General features: G+C 37.6%; 4 protein-coding genes across 5 annotated transcripts; 2 read left to right on the plus strand and 2 right to left on the minus strand.

Annotated features, from left to right (window-relative positions):
* Positions 1-202: 202 nt before the first annotated feature.
* Positions 203-4,930, minus strand: LOC140787461 (transcription factor BHLH062-like). Its single transcript, XM_073136385.1, has 5 exons — positions 4,743-4,930; positions 4,408-4,485; positions 3,782-3,900; positions 3,334-3,461; positions 203-942 (listed from the first exon to the last, which is right to left on the minus strand). Exons 2-5 carry the CDS (start codon positions 4,473-4,475, stop codon positions 520-522), a joined length of 738 nt encoding a protein of 245 aa, XP_072992486.1. The 5' UTR covers positions 4,476-4,485; positions 4,743-4,930; the 3' UTR covers positions 203-519.
* Positions 4,931-6,946: 2,016 nt separating this feature from the next.
* Positions 6,947-12,478, plus strand: LOC140785493 (uncharacterized). Of its 2 annotated transcripts, none has more exons than XM_073133333.1 (8): positions 6,947-7,080; positions 7,151-7,477; positions 8,439-8,520; positions 8,629-8,777; positions 9,594-9,707; positions 10,320-10,451; positions 11,018-11,131; positions 12,084-12,478. In XM_073133333.1, the coding sequence occupies exons 1-8, from the start codon at positions 7,027-7,029 to the stop codon at positions 12,114-12,116; spliced, it is 1,005 nt and encodes a 334-aa protein (XP_072989434.1). In that variant the 5' UTR covers positions 6,947-7,026; the 3' UTR covers positions 12,117-12,478. The 2 variants fall into 2 exon arrangements, with proteins under 2 accessions (XP_072989434.1, XP_072989435.1); XM_073133334.1 differs by having other exon boundaries at positions 8,632-8,777.
* Positions 12,479-14,418: 1,940 nt separating this feature from the next.
* Positions 14,419-15,723, plus strand: LOC140786004 (protein PHYTOCHROME KINASE SUBSTRATE 1-like). The gene has a single exon (XM_073134165.1). It carries the CDS (start codon positions 14,419-14,421, stop codon positions 15,721-15,723), a length of 1,305 nt encoding a protein of 434 aa, XP_072990266.1.
* A 2,465-nt stretch (positions 15,724-18,188) lies between these two features.
* LOC140786959 (myb-related protein 306-like) lies at positions 18,189-19,546 on the minus strand. The gene is made up of 4 exons (XM_073135683.1): positions 19,418-19,546; positions 19,147-19,333; positions 18,920-19,049; positions 18,189-18,828 (listed from the first exon to the last, which is right to left on the minus strand). The coding sequence occupies exons 2-4, from the start codon at positions 19,277-19,279 to the stop codon at positions 18,267-18,269; spliced, it is 825 nt and encodes a 274-aa protein (XP_072991784.1). The 5' UTR covers positions 19,280-19,333; positions 19,418-19,546; the 3' UTR covers positions 18,189-18,266.
* Positions 19,547-19,741: the final 195 nt, after the last annotated feature.

Consider the following 19,741-nt stretch of genomic DNA (forward strand, 5'->3'; position numbering starts at 1 on the left):
CAACAACTTTTGGCACACAGGCACCTGCTGATAATAATTGCTTAATTAGTGCAAGAATAATCAGGTAGCTTTACTTTTATATTAGCTCTGCAGTTGGTAGGTACTACTGTTAGGACTTAGGACTTGTATTGATCTATACCAAATTCCTTTATTATATATCACTTTTCCTTTAAGTAGTAGAACTCTAGAAGAAGTCTCCATCAAAAGATTGCAAACTATAATAAGAAACCATTAGGTTCTTCAGTACTAAAAGAGTCCAAATAAGTGGGTTTTGGATCATATACAACAAACTCCTTAGTTTCTAGATGAAGATTAAATGATGGTAAACGACAGTGAAATATACAAGCTGAGTAGTGACAGAATCCAAGAAATTTAAGATGGCTAAGTCTCTATTCGCCTCTTAAATAGTCAGTTTCAGAATCATCATAGTGTTCTCATGCTTCTTTGAGAATCTTCACTCAGCCACAAGGGAAGGATGACGATCTGCTCTGTGTAGAACTATCTTACAGAAAGAACACTCTAATTCAAGCTGTCTCCATCCTCGCTACTACTCCCTGCTGTGCTGCTGCTACGCTCTTCTTGTACTGTTCTTGGATGACTAGGTATGAGCTGCCCTGGCCAGGTCGCTGATGGAGTTGGGTATCTAGGGTGAGGTCTTCTCACATGGGAGGAAGGTTCACTCTCCGGCGTTGTTGCTGCGCCTGGGAAGAGCTGCAGCTCTCGAGGAGGAGCAGCGTAAACCTGTCCAATAACAGTAGGCTGTTGCTGATGTACTGCATGCACTATGCTCGCTTGATGGGGCACAGTTTGAGTACTTAAATTGGGGTTGTTGTTCCACACTGGGTCATATCCCATCCTCAACCTAAGTTCATTTTGTAGCCCTGAGATTTCAGCTTGGAGCGCAGTCTTATCATCCTTAAGCTCATCTTTTTCTATAGTTACCTGTTTGTCAATCCCAGAACAGAAAAGTAAAATCTAATCATCAAAGCTTTTCCTCCAACATTACTAGACCAAGTAGAAAGGAACAAAAAGAAATCTACAACTAAGGGATTGTGGTGATGCTGAGCAATTACAGAAAAGGAATGTCAAATTTAAAAGCATTTAAATTCTAGTCAATGAAAATTTAGAGAACAATAGTGGAAAGGTGAATTAGTGTGCCAATAGCAAATAGAAGTAAGGATCTATGAGATGTTGCAGCTAAATAAAACTTGTAGACAGGTCAACACTTATGGATTCTGATAGTGTGTAAAGGTAAATAACATGTGATCTTCAATGTGAGGACTGCTATTGTCTTGGAATGAAATTGAATAATCACTACATTTTTTATTGTGTAACATTGCACATATCATGTAATGTTTTAATGTCAGGATTCTGGTTGAATTGAAATGACATTGAAGTGGACTTCTCTGTTATCACTGCAGTTGTAATGCAGATAGTACTGCAACTCTAAGGTACTAATCTGGAGGTTATATTTCCTAATTGTGAATTTTGCTATAAAACAGAATAGTTTCTTCAACATCAATTGTGCCAGCTTATCCTCATTCGCCAGGCCTTATGCCATGAAACTAGAAATTTCTGTTGCCCTACTTGAATCAAACTAAAAATCAAAGTTGCAGATATAAAAAATTCAAATGGCACACTCTCTGTTCCAAGTATCCCCTTACATTTGTGGGAAGGCATACAAGCATACACTGGGTAAAACTTAAATAAAGAATTTTTTCCAAACATTTTAAGTTCTAACAATAGTAACAATTGATATCATTTTCCTGCCCCTCTGTGAACTTCGCGATTTTCCAACTCCAGCTTGCACAGGCTGTCATGTTTAGCAATGCATGTTTCGAGTTTCTACAAAGTGTTGGAGATTACAACCAATAATATAGGCGGTTTCAAATTCATATTCCTGTAATCTCCAAATTGCCCTCACCCTCTTTCTCCAATATTACCATAAAGGGAGCCATCTACTGAGCTTTTCATCAAGCATCTCGGTGGGGTGTAGTTGGTTTAAGCATCAAGAGCCAAGTTCTATAGGGTTCAAAAAGGCTAAGAGTGAGGGCAACTGGTAATTTCATATCCAGAGTCAAGTGAGGCCAGTGGTTTTACTACTTCCCATCTATCAAAGAACAGGATGCTCTGGCATTTCTTGTTTAAAAAATAGAGGATTTTATTTGTATAAAGGACTTGATTTGTAATATCATCAAAATACAGGGTGATGTATGTACTTTTCTCTAAAAGTCTTAAATTCCTTATGACAAGGTTATATTGCTTTATTGACAGCCATAAACATTTCACATGATAGGAATGAAGAACTAGAAAGAGAACTGGTGGAATTCAATGTGGCAGAACTCAGAAGGTAAACACAAACATATTCATCTGAATGGTGGCAACAAGTATGGGAGAATATGGAAGCTAGGAAACAAACAAAGTAATGGAGAACTAATCAAAATCAATGAGAACCTCATAGAGAGAGCTACACAAGGGTCTAGGAAGCAAAAAATATGACCTAAAATAACATATACGGCAGAGGACATGAAGCAGCTTAATAACTGGATTCAGTTGCGGAGAAATGTTAAAATGGACCACAAATTATTGCTCTACTGTCACAAACATGCCAGGATAATTGGGCAGACTCCACAAATATTGGTAGAACTCCCAATATTAAACGGCATGACCATAATTTATAATCTTGGAACATATGTCTCCTTGTCAAATACTGCAGCTGTACAATTGACCTAACCAATCAAAATCTACTATCATAGTTCAGTGCACATATTATGCGAGATAATGCACTAATCTTCATATTTAATTGAATTAAGCTCCTTCACTGATGGTTTTACACTTGGCTAAAGTAAGTCAGCAACTACTTATGCAGCACAACTAGCAACTATAAAAGAACAAAAGTTTGGAAAAGCAACACAAAAATGAGCTCCAGTTTTTCTACTAGATGATTGCCACCGATTATTTTGTTTGAAATATATGTATAGAGCTCATTATGTAGCAAGAACACATCCATGAAAATCTTCCAACTATAAAAAAACTCTCTCCTTGTTTCTCCTTTTAAGGTTTTGTTCACATTGTAATTGCCACATGTCAGTTACATATCCTACACTAGAACACTTCTAAGCAGGCAAAGAATGATATCAAGTTCATCAAGATTCACTCATAAAAGATCTTAAAGAATTTTCTATATCGATCTAGGTGGTTTCGTACTAGTTTTCCTTTTCTCATGAGTGACAAATTTCTATAGAAATTATATTAAAATAATTGTAGCTCGTCATATAGAACTAATATCATTTTAATAAGGCATGCTCACATATCTAGGTATGGACAACTTACATAGCGTGATTCAGTTAGAAGAGCAGCATTTTCCTTTCTAAGAGATTCTACTTGAGCAAGAAGATCCCGTAGTATTCGTGTGGTATCACCCAATATGGATGCCTTCCCGCAATTTTGTCGCTCCGGTTCTGCAATTAGATGCCTTATGCTTATCAAAATGTTTGCCATAAGTTATTTTCCTGAATTCAGGAACAGCACAAACAATGTAATGTCCAAACCCTGTGCACCTATAACTGTAACCAACTCAGAAGTTTTTTGAACTGATGGCTTTCTATTTTTAAGGATAAGTTTTATCATTCCTGGTGAAAATTTAACATGAATACAATCTAAGTGTAGTTTTCTGACCTATAAATTTTAGCTACTTTACTGATTTAAATTAGTAGCATCCAGTAAGAGCAGACAGTTGCATTAGAATCACCAAAAGAAGGAACTGGTACAGGATTTTTACCTAGCAGATTACTCAACTCAACAAAGAGGTCATTTAACTGGTCACGTTTAAGCTTCTCCCTCTCAGCTTTATGAATTTTCTTCGGGACTTTCCCCAGGCTCTTTTTGTTAGGGAGAGACCTACACAAGGAAAATTTTAGATAGCAACAAAAAAAACAACAGCAACAAAAGTCTAATATATTAATAAGGACTTGATAAGTATGAGACAAGTTGCGCAAAACTAATAACCAGCAAAAAGATAAAAACATGATATAGGTGGATTTTGTAAAGTAGCAAGAAGATTATTTAATACTACACCCACCATCACTCTGCTCCTGCCAAATCCTATCAAGTACGGAAAACAATATAACACTTCCTTTTATATCGAAGAGTATACCCAAGATAGTTTAAAGACTAGATGCTTAAAGGATATGATTATATAACTTGCACAATGAACCATTTCATTTACATTACAGCTCGTGCTCTATGGTGGCAAGTGAATTTCCATAAATATCCAATGCCCTTAAATTAGATTTTTGTCAGAGATAGACAGTCAAAATCAATAAGACAAAACATATGAAGGATAACTTCAGAAACAACAGAAGTAAAGCAACTAATGATGATGTTGAAAAGTTACAAATGACCAACCCATCCGCCGGTTTCTCCGCAAAAATGTTCGCCTCATTATCCATGGAAGAAGGATTCTCCGGGACCATGCTCAGATTTCTATTCAATAAAACAAGTATCAATCAGATCATTCCCCAATACTAACCATATCGGGTTTGAGAAAATTGCTGCAGCTCTACAGCAATTCTTCGCCATATACTATACCAAAAAAAAACTAAGTTTTCCTACAATCCGAGAGCAAATTCCCCAAAACTAGAGATAGAACATCAGATCTGCATCTAAAACTACGAAAACAGAGACAAATTAAACCCTTAACTCCTGATTAAGGTTAAGGGTTCGAAATTAGGGGCAATTACCTTCTAAGACGAGATCGGCGGAGAGATTAAATATAGGGTTTAGGGCTATTGACTCGTCTTCTAGTCTTCTCCTTCGTCTTCCGCTTTGTCCCGGAGTTTCGAATTCAGGAGGTGAAAAGGGGGAAGGATACCACGCACCCGCGTGTGGCGAGCACCCACTCCCGTGTTCCACCGCCACGTGCCGACACGTGGACTCGATTGACTCGCGAGTCTCGTGTATTTCTGCTGCCGGATGAGCTGTTGTGTGCTTGCATGCGTCGTGCTTATTTTCATGCAGCTTATGAGTTATGAAGGAGGTCTATCTCATGACAACATATAATCCCAAATTGACCGAGGATTTTGGGCTAATTATTTAGTTTGGATGACTAGAGTTAGGTAGGTAATTTCACCTCCTCCGTAACAAAGAGGTTATGATTCAACTCCAATCCAAATAATATTATAAAAAAATTATTTGTTAATTTAGTGGTTTGGTAGTTTGGCTTAATGATTCAACTCAGTTGATGACTCGGCAATGCGGTTGGCTCAGAGGAGTAATTCGACGATGTACATGACTTAAAGCTTAAATTAGATAGCTTATTATATTAATTAAAAGCTTAATGAGACCTAAGTATCTTTATACAGTATTCGAGTTTGCGAATGATAAAAAAAATTGAGAATAGTTGACCAATTTCGATCTTTATTTTAGTAAAATGTGGGTTCATTTTAGTTTTGTTACTCTCCACTTAAATGAACTATTGTATGTGACTATCTTTAAACAAATATTAAACTACTAAGCAAGATTAATTTGCAATTATCATTCAGCAACCAAATGGACCTTCAATTTTCAACAAAAAAAATTAGTTTGGCCAAATTCTCTATTTAGTTAGCTCCAGTTTAATTCGTGGTTACAGAATTCTCAATTTTAGATTAAGGAACAATATTCTAAATTTATAATCAAATATCAAATTATCCTTATTTTATATTAAAAATATTATTCAAATTACTCCACACATAAGTCTAATTATAATTTTATCCTTAATTTGACTAAAATGATTTCTTCTTTCTTCTACCACCCTAAGTATCTCATTTTATAAATCAAAAGTTCTTCACTCAAATTTTCTATATTATCTCTTCTTTTCTGCCATCGATTTATCTCATTTTCTATTCTAAGTATGCAGCACATATACATATAGGAAATGAGAACAATAAAACAACATTAAAATATAAAAAATAAACTCTCTTGCGACATGGTTCATGACGACGGTGGCAAAAGGAGATGTGATCTATGATGCTCATGGTAGGAGATATATGGTGGTGAAGATGGAAGAGTGGGCGACTCAAAGTGATGGAAGATAAGCCAATAGATTGGAGGCCAAATCGTGTTGTCGAAGTGGGAGGAGAGTAACATTGAGTTGCATACAACAAAAAAAGGGAAGATTGACAAAAAGTCAAGCCAAGGCCAATCTATGGTATTAGAGGAAGTCTCCTACATTCGGAATCGACCCTAGTCCAAGCCATAAGGAAGCGCACCGATGGTAGACCCTAGATATCTTCGATGCCACCACCCTATAGATTTGGCCTTTACTGATGCAAAACAATAAAGAGAGATAGGTAGGTTGACGTTGGCGATGACGATGCTAGCAGCGATAAGATGAAGAACAAATGAGCTAACGTCAACAATAATGTGAGAATGGAGAATGAAGAGAGGATAACACAATAATAAAAAAAACAGATAAGAAGGAAGAGAAGGGAGAGCCTAAATCAAAGGTAGCATATTATGAGAATTATCTATCCTTCTATGTTCGAAGAAGAAGACATCTAAAAGGAAAACAAAAAAAAAACTCATTATTTTGACATACCATTCACCAATACTTGTATATCATTTATCTTTTTAGACCAACTATATATCATTTATCTAAAGGGAATATTTCAAATCCTTTATAGTGTTAATACGTAGAATATTTTACATAATAAAACTTTTAACTAATAATTATAACAACTTAACTAATAACTAGTACTCCTACAATCCATTGTCTTCTCATATATTATATTTTTTAAACTCTTATCTCTGTACTTGTAGGACGTATGTACGGTAACTCCCCCGCATCCTGGTTCAATTGACTTCCTGCTGTCAGGATACTTGGCAAGCAATGATTGGCTGAAGTAGCACCGTAGCACATTCTTGCAATCGATCCTACATATAATCCCGTCTCCCTCTGCCTGAGCCGCTTCTTTGCTCCGACTAGTAGCGATTTCTCCTCTTCTCGCCGCCTTTTCCTCTTCCCGCATTCCGTCGTGCTCTCTAATGGCGACCGAGCTCGAGGAACTCCTAGGGTTTCTCTCTTCCCCTTCACCCCAGGTACTAGTCTCTCTCTTCCTATCTCTCTGTCTCTGTTTCCTCTCTTCCCTAACCCTAGCATCTAATGCAGCTAAAAAAGGCAGCAGTGGACATCGTTCGAGGCCTCACGGGCTCAGACGAAGGACTTCGTCCCCTCGCATCCTTTTCCAATCTTACCCTTCCTCCTCTCTCCGATCTTCTACGCGATTCCCCAGACATCGCCGCCGCCGCCGCCGAGGCCCTCATCAACCTCTCCCAGGATCCAAACCTCGCATCTCAGATCGTATCTCTTGGATCTGTCGCCATCGCTATGAACGTTCTCTACAAACACGCCGACGACCGAAGTCTGGGACGAAGTCTTGTCATGCTCCTCGCGAACCTCACCCAGGTCGATTCCGGCGTTGTGGCGCTACTTCAGGTGTGATCTTTTTTGCGGTTTTAGTAATAAAGCTGCAGTCTTTGGCAGGTTTGAGTTGTTGGTGTTGATCTTTTCCTTTTCTTTTCTAACTCTTTCTTCTTTTAGTGTAGTATGTCTAATAAATTTGTAGATTTGATTCCGTAGTTAATTAGTAGTTGGCCCTTGGTTGGCATGATTACCGGTGAAATCGTGCTATTTCTGAGATGGTCCGTGGACTCAATAATTAAGAATTTTTTAGTTCTCAAAGTAATATATCTTGTACTAAGCTGGGTGTATTATTTTGTCCTTGCAAAATTTTAGATTAGTTTCTTTGGTGAAATAGATTAATTGCGCCAAACATATGTTCAAGGTCCTGACGTACTTCTGGTTTTGTATGATATCTAATACAACTTATCTAATTCTTGCACTAGGTCTTTCACATTTATCCAATAGTAATGATATCACATTTTCCAGACACCCCATCGATCAAGCCTCTTGTGTTCGGGAAACCTCTTTTTTTGTGTGTTATCCTTGAAGTTATTTACTCTAAATAATTGCCTCATTGTAATAAGAAACTCTCAAATGAAAGTAATTGCCGATTATCCCTGAATTTTGCAGATTCTTTTGTCTGGCTTTCAAAATTCTCATTTTTGTCGCTACAGTTTCATTTTTCATTTTCTAATTATTTCTTGATTTCTTTGATTGAGAGAAAGAAAGAAAATAGAAGGAATTTTCTTATCATAAGCAGAAATATACACCATGACTCAATTACTCATAATTATCTGACTATTTTTGTTTCCAATGAGCACTTGATGAAAATATGAAATTTGAAGAAAAGAAAAGAAAATCAACTTTTCTTTTAATTGAAGCTGTAGTGGCCTAGTATTCTGAAGTTGTTGTTTCCACAGTTCCACTTTAGCTGTGGGTTATGGACCTGTAAATCTTCATGTAATATATTAATATACAACTTCTTATTTTATAGGTTGGGGATGATAAGGTTGAAGGTTTGTATGTTGCGAAGCTTGTTAGATCATTTTGTAGGTCCCCATCTGGTGATTCAACAGGTATTCCTTTTGTATTATCAATTTACTCTACAGCTTCCTCGAAGCTCTCATTTTTATATATCAATTTTGCACTTGTAAATTTACGTACTATTCATGTTGTCCGTTTAGCAGAAGATACCTTTGAACATGTTGCTTCAATACTTGTAAACATCTCAAAAGTTGTAACTGGAAGGAAGATTATGTTGGAACCTAAGCGAAGTCTCCTGAAGCAGGTCATTCATCAGTTTGATTCAACAAATCCACTGAGAAAGAAAGGGGTATGAACATAGATAGCTTGGTGTAAATCATGCTTCAGAATAGTCTAAATGCATATTCCCATCCTGTCTTGCTTTGTACCTTCAGATGCTGTAACATACTAAAAGTCACAGAGTTTTCATCTTCCATACAAATCCTTCTTTGCCAAGTTCCATTCCTTTTTTGCCTCTGCTTGTCATAATTTTTGTTGCTTATGATTATGAGTTTTGTAAACATAAAACATAATGAATTCTTGTGTGTTGGCTGAAGTGGTCTTATTGTTACATGTAATCTTGTCTTCAGTCACAGCTGTTTTCATCTTGGCTTTCACATTAGCTAACATGTGAAGCTGAACTTCTGTCTTCAGTCACTTAGTTGGTCCCATCCTGGCTTTCACATTAAGCTAGCACATAAAGCTCTAACATTGCTTTCTTACTAGCATTCACATTTGGAACCATGTTTTAAGGAAAATGAGAGAAAAAAGTGAAAATTCAACAAACCCTACTGAGCATTGTAACTCTTTGCAGAAATTGCTTACTGAAATGATGCCAAGAAGTAGTTAAGCATATTGAAACTTGGACTTATATGTGTCGCAACTGCTGTTGTTTCCAATCTTTGTATGTATTCTTATTTATTGTATTAACTAAAGATGGAGAACTGGAAAGGTTATATAAATATACTCTTAATCGCTTGTAATTTTCTTTTGATCGTGTCAGATATATATTGATATTGTTTTAAATGACAAATGTAACTTCATCCTGTTGTGTGTTATATTTATCTATCATTTAACTTTACTTTTCTGTTTATAAGCCTTAAGTTAAATCTTGTCGGTCTTGTAGGTATGTGGTACCATTCGCAATTGTTGTTTTGAAGCTGATAATCAATTACAGAATTTACTTTTGCTATCAGAGTACCTTTGGCCAGCGCTACTTCTCCCAGTAGCAGGCAATAAGGTGATCATTTGCTACTCTGTGAAAGTGAAAACTTCTCACGTTCCCTATTTTTAACATCATTGCATGCTTGATTGCATTTATATACTTGCTTATTCTTTATATAAGCTTTGTTCTATGATGGTAGTATGGTATCAGTCTTAAATTGCAATATCAACCAACAGTGTTTGCCGAGCCTTATTAGTAGAACTTTGATTTAGGATTTTGGTGAGTTTCTTGTTTGGATTAACAATGGTTTGTTTAATTTCATCCTTTAATGCAATCTAGAACTGTTCTTACATAGGAGCTGTATAGCCCTCTAGTGGCATTGAAAAATTTCAGAATCTATGAGTTACTGCTGTTGGTTTCAGAAATTTAACTGAAGCGCACTCTCTTTCTGTTTACTTAGAAGTATTCGAATTCTTTTTTGTTATGTATTCTATTCTTCTTTTCATGCATGGCTTGGCAAATTCAAAGTTTTAAACTTTTAAGTTATAATTATACCAAAGACCTATACGGATGAAAATGCCTCTCTCTCACAATAATAATGCTTATGTTTTGCTTTCTTCTTTCCACTTCTCATTATGCCATTTGATCATTGTACGGTTATAACTTGATGTTGGCAATCACATGCAGATATATGGTGAACAAGATCGATCAAAAATGCCTCCTGAGCTTAGTAGTGCTCTTTCTCATGAGAGAGAAGCAGTTGAGGATCCAGAAATTCGCCAGCAGGCATTGGAAGCTATTTATTTGATTTGCTTGCAGGTGAAATCACTTTGCAGTTTATCCAACCTTTTTCTATGCCACAAGTTTGTACTTTGCTTGCTTCAGTAGACTTTATGTATGAATTGTCTCATTTATGTTGGCCAATTCTCTTAAAATTATAGCATCAGCTTTACATTGGATATCCTTTTAACTTTGTAGAACTTTTTTTCATTTTATCGCTGAAATTTTTTCTTTTCTTTTCCTTGGAACTTTACAAGACTTAAAGCAGTTCTCTGGATTTTTATAAGTTGGTTATTTCCTTTTGTTAATTAAGCAGTTCCACTCATCATTATGGAGGGATGCAATGGCTGATCTTCCTTGTCGAGTTTCTGTATTACTGAAACTTGGAAAAACTTGAGAAGTGACTAGTCAATAGTTATAATAAGTTGAAACTCATAATGACATTAGAAACTTAAAATGATCGCTTACTGTTAGGCTGGAAAAACCTACCAATGGAAGAAACCCTGTAAATAAGAAAGACAGTTTAATATGGCTACGTTTGGTTATTTGATTGTTATCATAGCAATTCATTTGAGCTGGACCTCTTTGATTATTGGTTCTTTCAGGAAGAAGGACGGAAATCTCTGTGGTCTGTCAATGGTCCTAGGATACTGCAGGTTGGCTATGAAGATGAGGAGGACCCTAAAGTAATGGGAGCATATGAGCTGATCGGCTCTTTGGTATGACATTTGACTCTACTTTATTGTTAAGTTCTATATTGGGACTGTTCCTTTGTGGTCAGAAAATCACTATATGTGGCTTTGATGTAAGAACCAAAAGAAAGGATAATGCAAATGAGGAGCTGAATGTCTAATAATAACTCATTATGCATGTACTCAGGAAGGATACATGTGCCATAATATTGAATGGAGATTATCACATTCAGTAGTTTGAATATCGTACAATTTATTGTTTTAGTATCACACATAAATAAAATACTAACTATTTGAGGTAATCAGCCGGCTTGCATTGGAGATTTCAATAACTGGTATCTATCAAAATCTTAACGTGCAAAGACTGTTGCCCAATTGCATGGCAAGCAGTTATCTTGTGGTGTACTAAGGGTTTAGAAATTGTTCTCCTATCTAGACAAAAGCTAAGATAGAATCCATCTTGGCCTACCTGCAGTCTAAACCCTTTCAATTATTTACTTACTCTGTTTTCATAGGGAAGGGTTCTTTTTTGGTTTAGACTTCTTATGCGAGAGAAGGTAGATTGGACTTACTTTTATTACAATACCTTTATCTTTTCTTCCTCTGTTATTATATTGTTATGTGAGAGGGAAATAACTCTGTAATAAGGAATTGCACTGGTGATCTAAATTTTTAATTAATTAATTATGCTTATCCCTTCTGCTCTGCTTGAGACCCTGCTTTGGTTAAGTAGAATGCTCTGTTTATTGCTGGTTGAAATTATTGTGTTTTGAGATTCTTTTTTATCTCTTGTACAGATTCAGCTGAATTTTTTTAGTCTTTTCAAATGATAAAAATGTTAATTTTTTGTGCTTTAGCTCTCGCAAGTCTTGAAGTACTCTTATATTACTATGTTATCCTTTAGTTTAGATACTGTAGTTTATTACATAATGCCATTTTTGACTTTTATGTTGACATCTTTTATTTCTAATGGCAACAGTTGGTTAGTAATGATGAAGCTGAACAACCATGACCTTCAGATATTGAGCCAAGTTGGAGAAATCCTTGATGATCCACATCACTTCTTAGTAACTTGGGCTGTTACTGGAAATCCCAAAACCTTCCCTGGAATGGCGAAAGATGCTCTTCGTATACCAGTTGTATATACTGGTAAAATCTTCTTTTACTAGGTGAAATATCTACGTATAGCATCTCTCACGTCGCTCGTATTATTACACAGATGTTTGATATTCTCGGCATCTCAAGGGCTCTAGTGTTCAGGCATCCTGCAGCTGTTTCTTTCTATTCTGATGATTGTTTATTTGATTGTTAAACAATAATGTTAAACTATAGAATTCAATTATTAAATTTTAGCAAAAGCATCATAGTCAGCAATATTTGGTGCATGAAGTTATACAATATTTGATGCTTACGTCTTTTTGGATGAAAAGAAAAAGAAAAGAAAAGAAAAGAAAAGAAAAGAGGACATATATTTTCTCTCATTCGGATAGAAATTTATTGTGGGAATGGAGGAGTTCCTCTGAAAATGAGGAAAATTAAATTTCTCTCCCTTTTATCTTCTTTCTCTTCTATATTCAAACAATAGGAGAGAACTCCTTTCTCTCTCACTTCTGTCTTTTTATTCTCTTTCCTATCTGTTCATCCAAACAATCCTTATATCCCTACGTAACAAGTCATCTTATACGGATAATAAAACATCTTAATACAAGATAAAGAATTCTTTACCCAATCCTCACATCCCTACGTAACAAGTCGTCTTATCCGAACAAGATAAAGAATTCTTTATCCAATCCCTACGTAACAGTTATTATTCGAAATGAATCTCATGGATAACGACAATAACTCGTAGTTATTAGCATCTAATTTGGATTTGATGAGTGTGGCTTCTGGAGGAAAACAATTGTCACGTGTTCGTATAATATTATCATCTGATGTGATAGAATTAAAAACTCATTATCCTTAAAATATTTCTTTAGATCAATTACTATCAATTAAGAGCTCTTCTTCCATGCTTTTCATATCCATCTATCTTTCAACCGTGAAGAGAGATACAACGAAGATTAAGTTTTATAATCAGTTCAAAATTTGATTATTTATTTATAATTTCATTTAAATATATTTTTTTGTATGTATATCCTTCTAAAAATATCTTTACATATATAAATATATATATATAATCTTAGTAATTTACTGGAGAAAGAGAATAATGTACGCATATCTGAAGAAAAAAGGTCTAACTATATCTCTCACATCAGAAAAATTTAAACGAAATAAAAAAAAATGCCACCTGGGAGTTAGGTAATTTTATTGAATGATTAGTATACCCTTTTTTTTTAATGTAATAAAGGTATAAAAATTGATTATTATAGCCGTTTAACTAAATTTTAGAGGGTTATTAAAATATTTCCCATTAATTAAAACTTGCAATTTGTTTCTTCTGAGCAGTACCCACATATTTCATGTGGTCCAAAATGATCATCATCTTAAAACTCCAAATGCAGCCATGGTGTTACCTTAGTCAACACGAACTCTATCAAGATATCCCAAAGTTTGGATACTGCTCATGACTTTCGTATACCAAATTGCCAAATAGTAACCAGTTGATCAGTCTCTCTATTAAGAGCTACAGTAGTTGTTTTTATATTTCAGCGATAATATTCTCTTGTTTAGATTCTCTGCTTGCTTATGCACCCTAGTTTTCATATCTTGCCTGGTTACGAACCAGACATGCTTGTGTTTGATCTTTTCTATTTAGCAGTGGATAGATGTGTTATACCTAAGAGTAAAGGAAATAACTCTAAACTTCTAAAAGCTCCGTATTTGTTCGTATACTATTCTAAATTTCGTATTTGCATGCATATACCTTTCAAACCCTATTGTTTTTGCATGGATATCCTTCTAGTTAATTTATTTATAACTATATGTTAAAAATATAAACCATTTAATATATGAGTAGACAAAAAATGCCCTTATTGAGATTAATTCATACAAATAGAGTAATGTTATTTATATATTTTTTACTTTTAAATGGATCAAAAGATAATTGGCGATTAACTTTAACAGGTATCCATGCAAAAAGATAAGGGTTCGAAGAGTCTATTGTTCTAATAGTCGTTGGCCTATCTTTTGACTGATATGTGCATGGCTACAAATATTTCCCCTCTCTTAGTTATTTGGCTTTCTTAGCTTGTCTATTAATAAGAGCCCATCATACATATGCCACTCTAATCTCATCCTTCCCTTTTGCAGACACTGGCCTTCTTTGGTATGTACTTAGATTCACTTTTTATAGTTTTACTTCTCTCTTACCTCCAATGGCCTCTTTGACAAATTCCTCATCTCTGGATACCAACCCCGGCCCTCTCCGGAACGACTCCTTCTCTTCCTACCTCAATCTCGTGAGACAAAGCTTCCAGTTCGAGCTCGAAAGATCCGGCCCGCACCGCTCGCCGTCGCGCCGGACGAACTTATCTCTAAACCGAAGGCGGTCGGATGACGGGGAGCTCGACATATTCGACGCCGAGAAGTACTTCAGCGGCGGGATGGACGGCGCCATTGAGCTGGCGGCGGTTAGAGGCCTCAAGAAACCGATGAAGAGGGAGGCGAAGGGGAGTATGAAGTCTAAGCCGATGCGGAGCCGGTATTCGAGCTCCGAGGCGAGCTGCAATAGTCAGAGCACTCTGCTCCGAGACAACCGGAGGTATCCTCGGGCAACGGACACACGAGGGCAGCAAAATGGTAACCGGTTTTTAAGCGTCTTCCGGTGCCCGTGCTTGGGGAAGAAGGCGGTCGACGTCGAGGTTAAAGCCTGGTCGGCTACAAGGCCCGCCGGCGGGGGCGAGAAGTTAACTTGGCTTCATGAGGTAAAGCATGGCAAGGACTTGCGAATGGAGAGGCTTGGCTTTGCATTTAAAGAGGAAGGCGTGCTTGCTTTCCCGCCAAATTTGAATTCCGTGGCGGCAAAAGTGACCGTTGGAAGGGAGGCGAGAAGAGAGGAGAAAAAAGTAGGTGAGAGAAGCTCTAGTCTTAGGACAAGTTTGACAACGCTGACTTCGACCAATGCCGCTGCCAGAGGCGGCGGCGGCGGCTGCTGTAATGATGGCGACAATGATGATGATGGTTTAGGAAGCGAGTCGAGCTCGGATTTGTTCGAGATCGAGAGCTTATCCGTCAGCTCGCACCCGTTCTTCGAGCGCGACGGGGACGAGTCGGTGGCGACCGGCGGCTACGAGCCTAGCGAGGCGAGCATCGACTGGAGCGTGGCGACGGGCAGCGCCGCGAACTTCTCGGTCGCATCGGAGTCGAATGGCTATACTCCGAATGACATCGACGGCAAGAAGACCTCGAGGTCGCACCGGCCGGGGATATTCATGGGCTGCGTGAGCCGCAAGGCAGTGAGCGTGGCGGCCGACTCGCATAGGGCCATGTCGGTGCGGTCGGTCTCCGGCCGGCAAGAGCAGTTAGGGGTGGAAAGGTCCGCGACGCCTATCACAAGGTGTCGCACAAGGAGTTTCGAGATGATTGACTCGGAGTCAGATCAGGAGGGGCAGCCAGTAGAACCGGCGGCGCCGACGGCGCTCTCGCAGATTCAGGCCCGGCGTGCTCTTTACATGCACTAGAAGTTGATGGATTAAGTGAAGATTACATAGGATTGGATTGAGATATTGATGAATGATGTATTGCTATATTTTTCGTTAATTAATTTTGTGCAGCCTTAATTAAGAATGTGATGTTTATGTTGATAGATTAATTACTTGGTTGGTCATGCAACCAAAATATAAGCATATTAGTTTGTACTACTTAATGCTCATACCTTTCATTTAAAACAGAAGTTGTGCACGAAATTTTTTCTGATGGGTAATAGGATAATCTTAGGCCGCATTCACTTAATGCTCATACCTTTCAAGATATGGTATCCCAGATATATGCCAAACTGCAATTTGTCACAGTCTCTCTCAGGAGTTATGGTGATAGCTACATAAAATATTATTTTGGATCCACATATACTTAACCTCATCTGGCATGGAAATCTCCATGCTCTCCTCTCCTGTCAGCTTCAGGGTGAAGCTTGAAGATAGCTACTACTCCATGTCTTCTTCTTTTCTTTCCATATATATATATATATATATATAATGTAGTCAAGAGAGAAGATGAGATTACATAACAAATTAAAACGCTGGAAATTTCAGCTTCTCAATCACAAGCACTTCAGATTCATGGTGGTTTCGCAAACTCGATCACCAAAACTTATTCAACAAAGAAGAAGTTGATATTAATATGATAGCCACATATCACAACTTGGGGGCTATTCAGATATCCTCCAGCTCGAATAGATGAAGAGAGGAGTTCGCCATGCTCTTGTCACCTTCATGATGGCTACTCATCAATGTCTCTCTTTTGGGCTCATCATGCCTCAATCACAATTTGCATGGGAGTTTCAAAGATAGGCCACAGATGATCATTCCACTATGTTACATGCCCACCAAAATATATATTCTTTAATCCACCATATCATAAAGGATAAGACCCATAAATGTGTCACATGTGATTACAATATATATGTCAATAAGGCTTACTGTTTGCCTTAAAACTTTCTCATCCACTTGTGTAGAACTAGAACCTCATCTTACAAGTTGCATGTGATAAATATTTAAGGTTGCAATTTCTTGCCACATACTTTCTAGCTAACTAGGACCCATATTGCTACAATTGTTTTAATTTCTTGCCACATAATAAGATATATCTTCCCTCGCTCTCTCTCTCTCTCTCTCTCTCTCGGAGAGATACAAGTTGGTATTCACCATGTCTTATGATGGGCCCCATGACAGAAGGTCCAGCCATGCTAGGTCATGCATTTTAGCCAATTGGATCTACCTATGTATTACATATATAGATACATACCTACCGAGTGAAAGCATACAAGGGAACCAGAAGGAAACCGGCCCGGTCCAGCCCGGCCCAAAGCCCAACTCGGCCTTTGAAGAGATTAGACTAATGCTTGAAGTTCCTTGGAATCTTAAACCAAAATGTTGATGATTTAAGATTTCTTATATGTGGGTAAAATTAATTGATCATGCTGTTACTTAACTAAGTAAAAGAAATATTTTTACATCTGCTGTTACTTAACTAAATAAAAGAAATATTTTTTCTCTTATATCACTACTCATTTTTTAACAAATTGGTTTTTTAATCCTGCCATCTTCCATTAAGTTTCTTATATAGTTGACAAATGCCATGGTCCCCAATTCATGTCATTGTGATGCATGCCACCAGGCCATGCACCTACTCATATAGTTATCTAATTGCTCCTTTTAATGTCTCTTTGGTTGCCCATGACGCTGTCTTCTTGCAACTTACGAGGAGTGAAGACAGCAGTTAGGAAGAGTGATGGTAACCTACCAAGCATGGCACATTTTGAGAGGAGAGTTCCTTAGCCATGAGATAGCTTTCACCAACTAAGCATCTTAATCAAAATGGGATCTCATGTCCATCTCCCTCGTGAGATATGTCTGTCCCAATTTCATGTTTGTATTAATAACTTCTCAATTGCTTTACAAACTTACTGTTAGAAAAATAATAATGTTTATAATTGATATTTTAATATTTTCCTTGGTTTCTGAGCTTAAAATATTTTGATAATCTCATAAAGCAGATTTGGTGTAAATGGATTGAAATTTTATATTTTATATGATAGAAATCAAACTCAATACTTCATTTTTTAATACTACGTTAAACCTATTTTTAAACTTTATACTCCAAGAAATACGAGTCCAAAGTTTCCTCGAAGAAGCCTTGTACTCTTAATCTTCTTTCCGTTTATATAATGAGAAAGAGACTTGTAGCCTCTTGATATCAGTCCACCCACTTGTGTAGTTGAAGGCATGCATTTAATGGTACTTACTCTCCTGTGGAGCATTCATGGCATTTAATGGCATGCATGAGAGTCTTTTAAGGTGCTTCCTTTTTTATCCCAGACTATATAGTGGGCTATAGATGTTAGCAAAGATTAGTACATGGAATAGAGAGAACTAAGATGATTTATGTTATAGATAAACCAAGTAATATATACAAAAACTTTCCTCCATTGACCTCCTTTGAGATGAGTAGTAGTCTACGTACATACACGACAAGACCAAAGTACATAGAATTAAAGAAAGATCTATCAAACAATGTCATCTAATTCCCCTTGCTCCACATTCTCATCAAACAACCAAGACTCTAGCAAGGAGAGTGTCACCTGGCCCTCAACATTCTCAGGTGACATGACATGGTTACAAGTGCTCGCTGTTCCATGGCTAGAGGATGAATTGCAAGTCTCAGTCAAGCCAGCAGAGGTGGTCTGTTGTGATGTGCATGGCTTTGGTGAACTCTTCTTCATCCATCCCTCGAGAAGCCTAGAGATGTTATTAGTACTCGAAGCATAGCCATTAGGGGAGGAGGCCTTCAGCTGCTCAGGAGTGGGGCAAGGGCTGGGCTTATTGTCAAGAGACAAGGCATTGAAGAGAGCTTGTCTTGCCATGTTGATGTCAGTTTGCAGCCTCTTCTCCCACTGGAACTTTGAGATGGACTTGTGGCTTGAGACTACTAGTCCGCCGCCGACGCTCGTCGGAGGATACTTCGCGCTTGTTTCGGCCTTTCTGAGCTTCTTCTTCAGGTGGGTGTTCCAGTGGTTCTTGATGTCATTGTCTGTTCTTTCTGGGAGATATGAAGCTATGGCTGCCCATCTGTAAGAAGGTGTACCGATTAACATGGTATCAGAGCGAGCGATAAGAAAGATCGTCGAGTTCATTCAAATTTGTTTGAATCTATCCTTACCTATTGCCCAAAAGAGCTTGGAGTTGGATGATGAGCTTCTCCTCCTGATCTGTGAAGTTACCTCTCTTGATGCCAGGCCTGAGGTAGTTTGTCCATCTAAGCCTGCAGCTCTTGCTGCATCTCATCAGACCTTTAAAAAAAACAAGAAGAAGATTAACGACATAACCATGCAATCTTTGTCATGGCCCAAATGCCATTTTTGGATCACCGGGATCTAAAAATCTCACCAGTTTTGACTGGAACAATCCCCCAGTTCCCTGGCCCATGTTCTTGAATGTAGGAGACCAAGATGATATCTTCTTCTGGTGTCCAAGGACCCTTTTTTACCCCCAGTTTCTCGCAAAATGGAGGTCTTCCCATGTCTCCGTCTTCCTCTTCTTCTTCTTCCTTTCCTTTTCTTTCCTTTCCTTTCCCCTGTTAGATCTCGTCAGAGTCAAAGAAAGAAGACAACAAAGTTTTATAAACATATAAAGAGACCAGTTTCAAGTTTCAACGCACATGCACATATGTGGAGTTCTTGGGCGATGCGCTCAGAAGTCGTTGACTTTACGATAGGGACAGGGAGGCTTAAGGATTTGAATATTTGAACAAGAGTCAAAACGGCGACCCCAAGGAGCATTTACTAGTGGAGGTGATCCCAAAGTCAAATCGGTGGGGGGGTGAAATGAAGGGCCTAAAAAGAACCGCGTGCCATTTAATTATGGAGATCGCACTGGGAAGGCGAAGAACCCTAAAAGGATTTAACCGAACGCATCAAAACTATGGCTATTAGAAGCATAAACTTAATAAACGTGAGGATTTTGTTATAGTGGTATTTTTGAC

This window comes from Typha latifolia, chromosome 4 (genome assembly GCF_019914945.1).
Source record: "Typha latifolia isolate L0001 chromosome 4, TyphaL0001v2, whole genome shotgun sequence".
Taxonomy (NCBI): domain Eukaryota; kingdom Viridiplantae; phylum Streptophyta; class Magnoliopsida; order Poales; family Typhaceae; genus Typha; species Typha latifolia.

Excerpts from the sequence above, each read along its gene's own strand:
- LOC140785493 (XM_073133333.1), top strand. The coding sequence starts at position 7,027 with ATGGCGACCGAGCTCGAGGAACTCCTAGGGTTTCTCTCTTCCCCTTCA. Across the intron at positions 9,708-10,319 it reads TCCCAGTAGCAGGCAATAAG|ATATATGGTGAACAAGATCG; the intron begins GTGATCATTTGC and ends AATCACATGCAG. Across the intron at positions 11,132-12,083 it reads ATGAGCTGATCGGCTCTTTG|TTGGTTAGTAATGATGAAGC; the intron begins GTATGACATTTG and ends TAATGGCAACAG.
- LOC140786959 (XM_073135683.1), bottom strand. The coding sequence starts at position 19,279 with ATGGGAAGACCTCCATTTTGCGAGAAACTGGGGGTAAAAAAGGGTCCT. Across the intron at positions 19,050-19,146 it reads GATTGTTCCAGTCAAAACTG|GTCTGATGAGATGCAGCAAG; the intron begins GTGAGATTTTTA and ends TTTTTTTTAAAG. Across the intron at positions 18,829-18,919 it reads CAAGCTCTTTTGGGCAATAG|ATGGGCAGCCATAGCTTCAT; the intron begins GTAAGGATAGAT and ends ACCTTCTTACAG.
- LOC140787461 (XM_073136385.1), bottom strand. The coding sequence starts at position 4,475 with ATGGTCCCGGAGAATCCTTCTTCCATGGATAATGAGGCGAACATTTTT. Across the intron at positions 3,901-4,407 it reads GCGGAGAAACCGGCGGATGG|GTCTCTCCCTAACAAAAAGA; the intron begins GTTGGTCATTTG and ends TTCCTTGTGTAG. Across the intron at positions 943-3,333 it reads TTCTAACTGAATCACGCTAT|GTAACTATAGAAAAAGATGA; the intron begins GTAAGTTGTCCA and ends ATTGACAAACAG.
- LOC140786004 (XM_073134165.1), top strand. The coding sequence starts at position 14,419 with ATGGCCTCTTTGACAAATTCCTCATCTCTGGATACCAACCCCGGCCCT.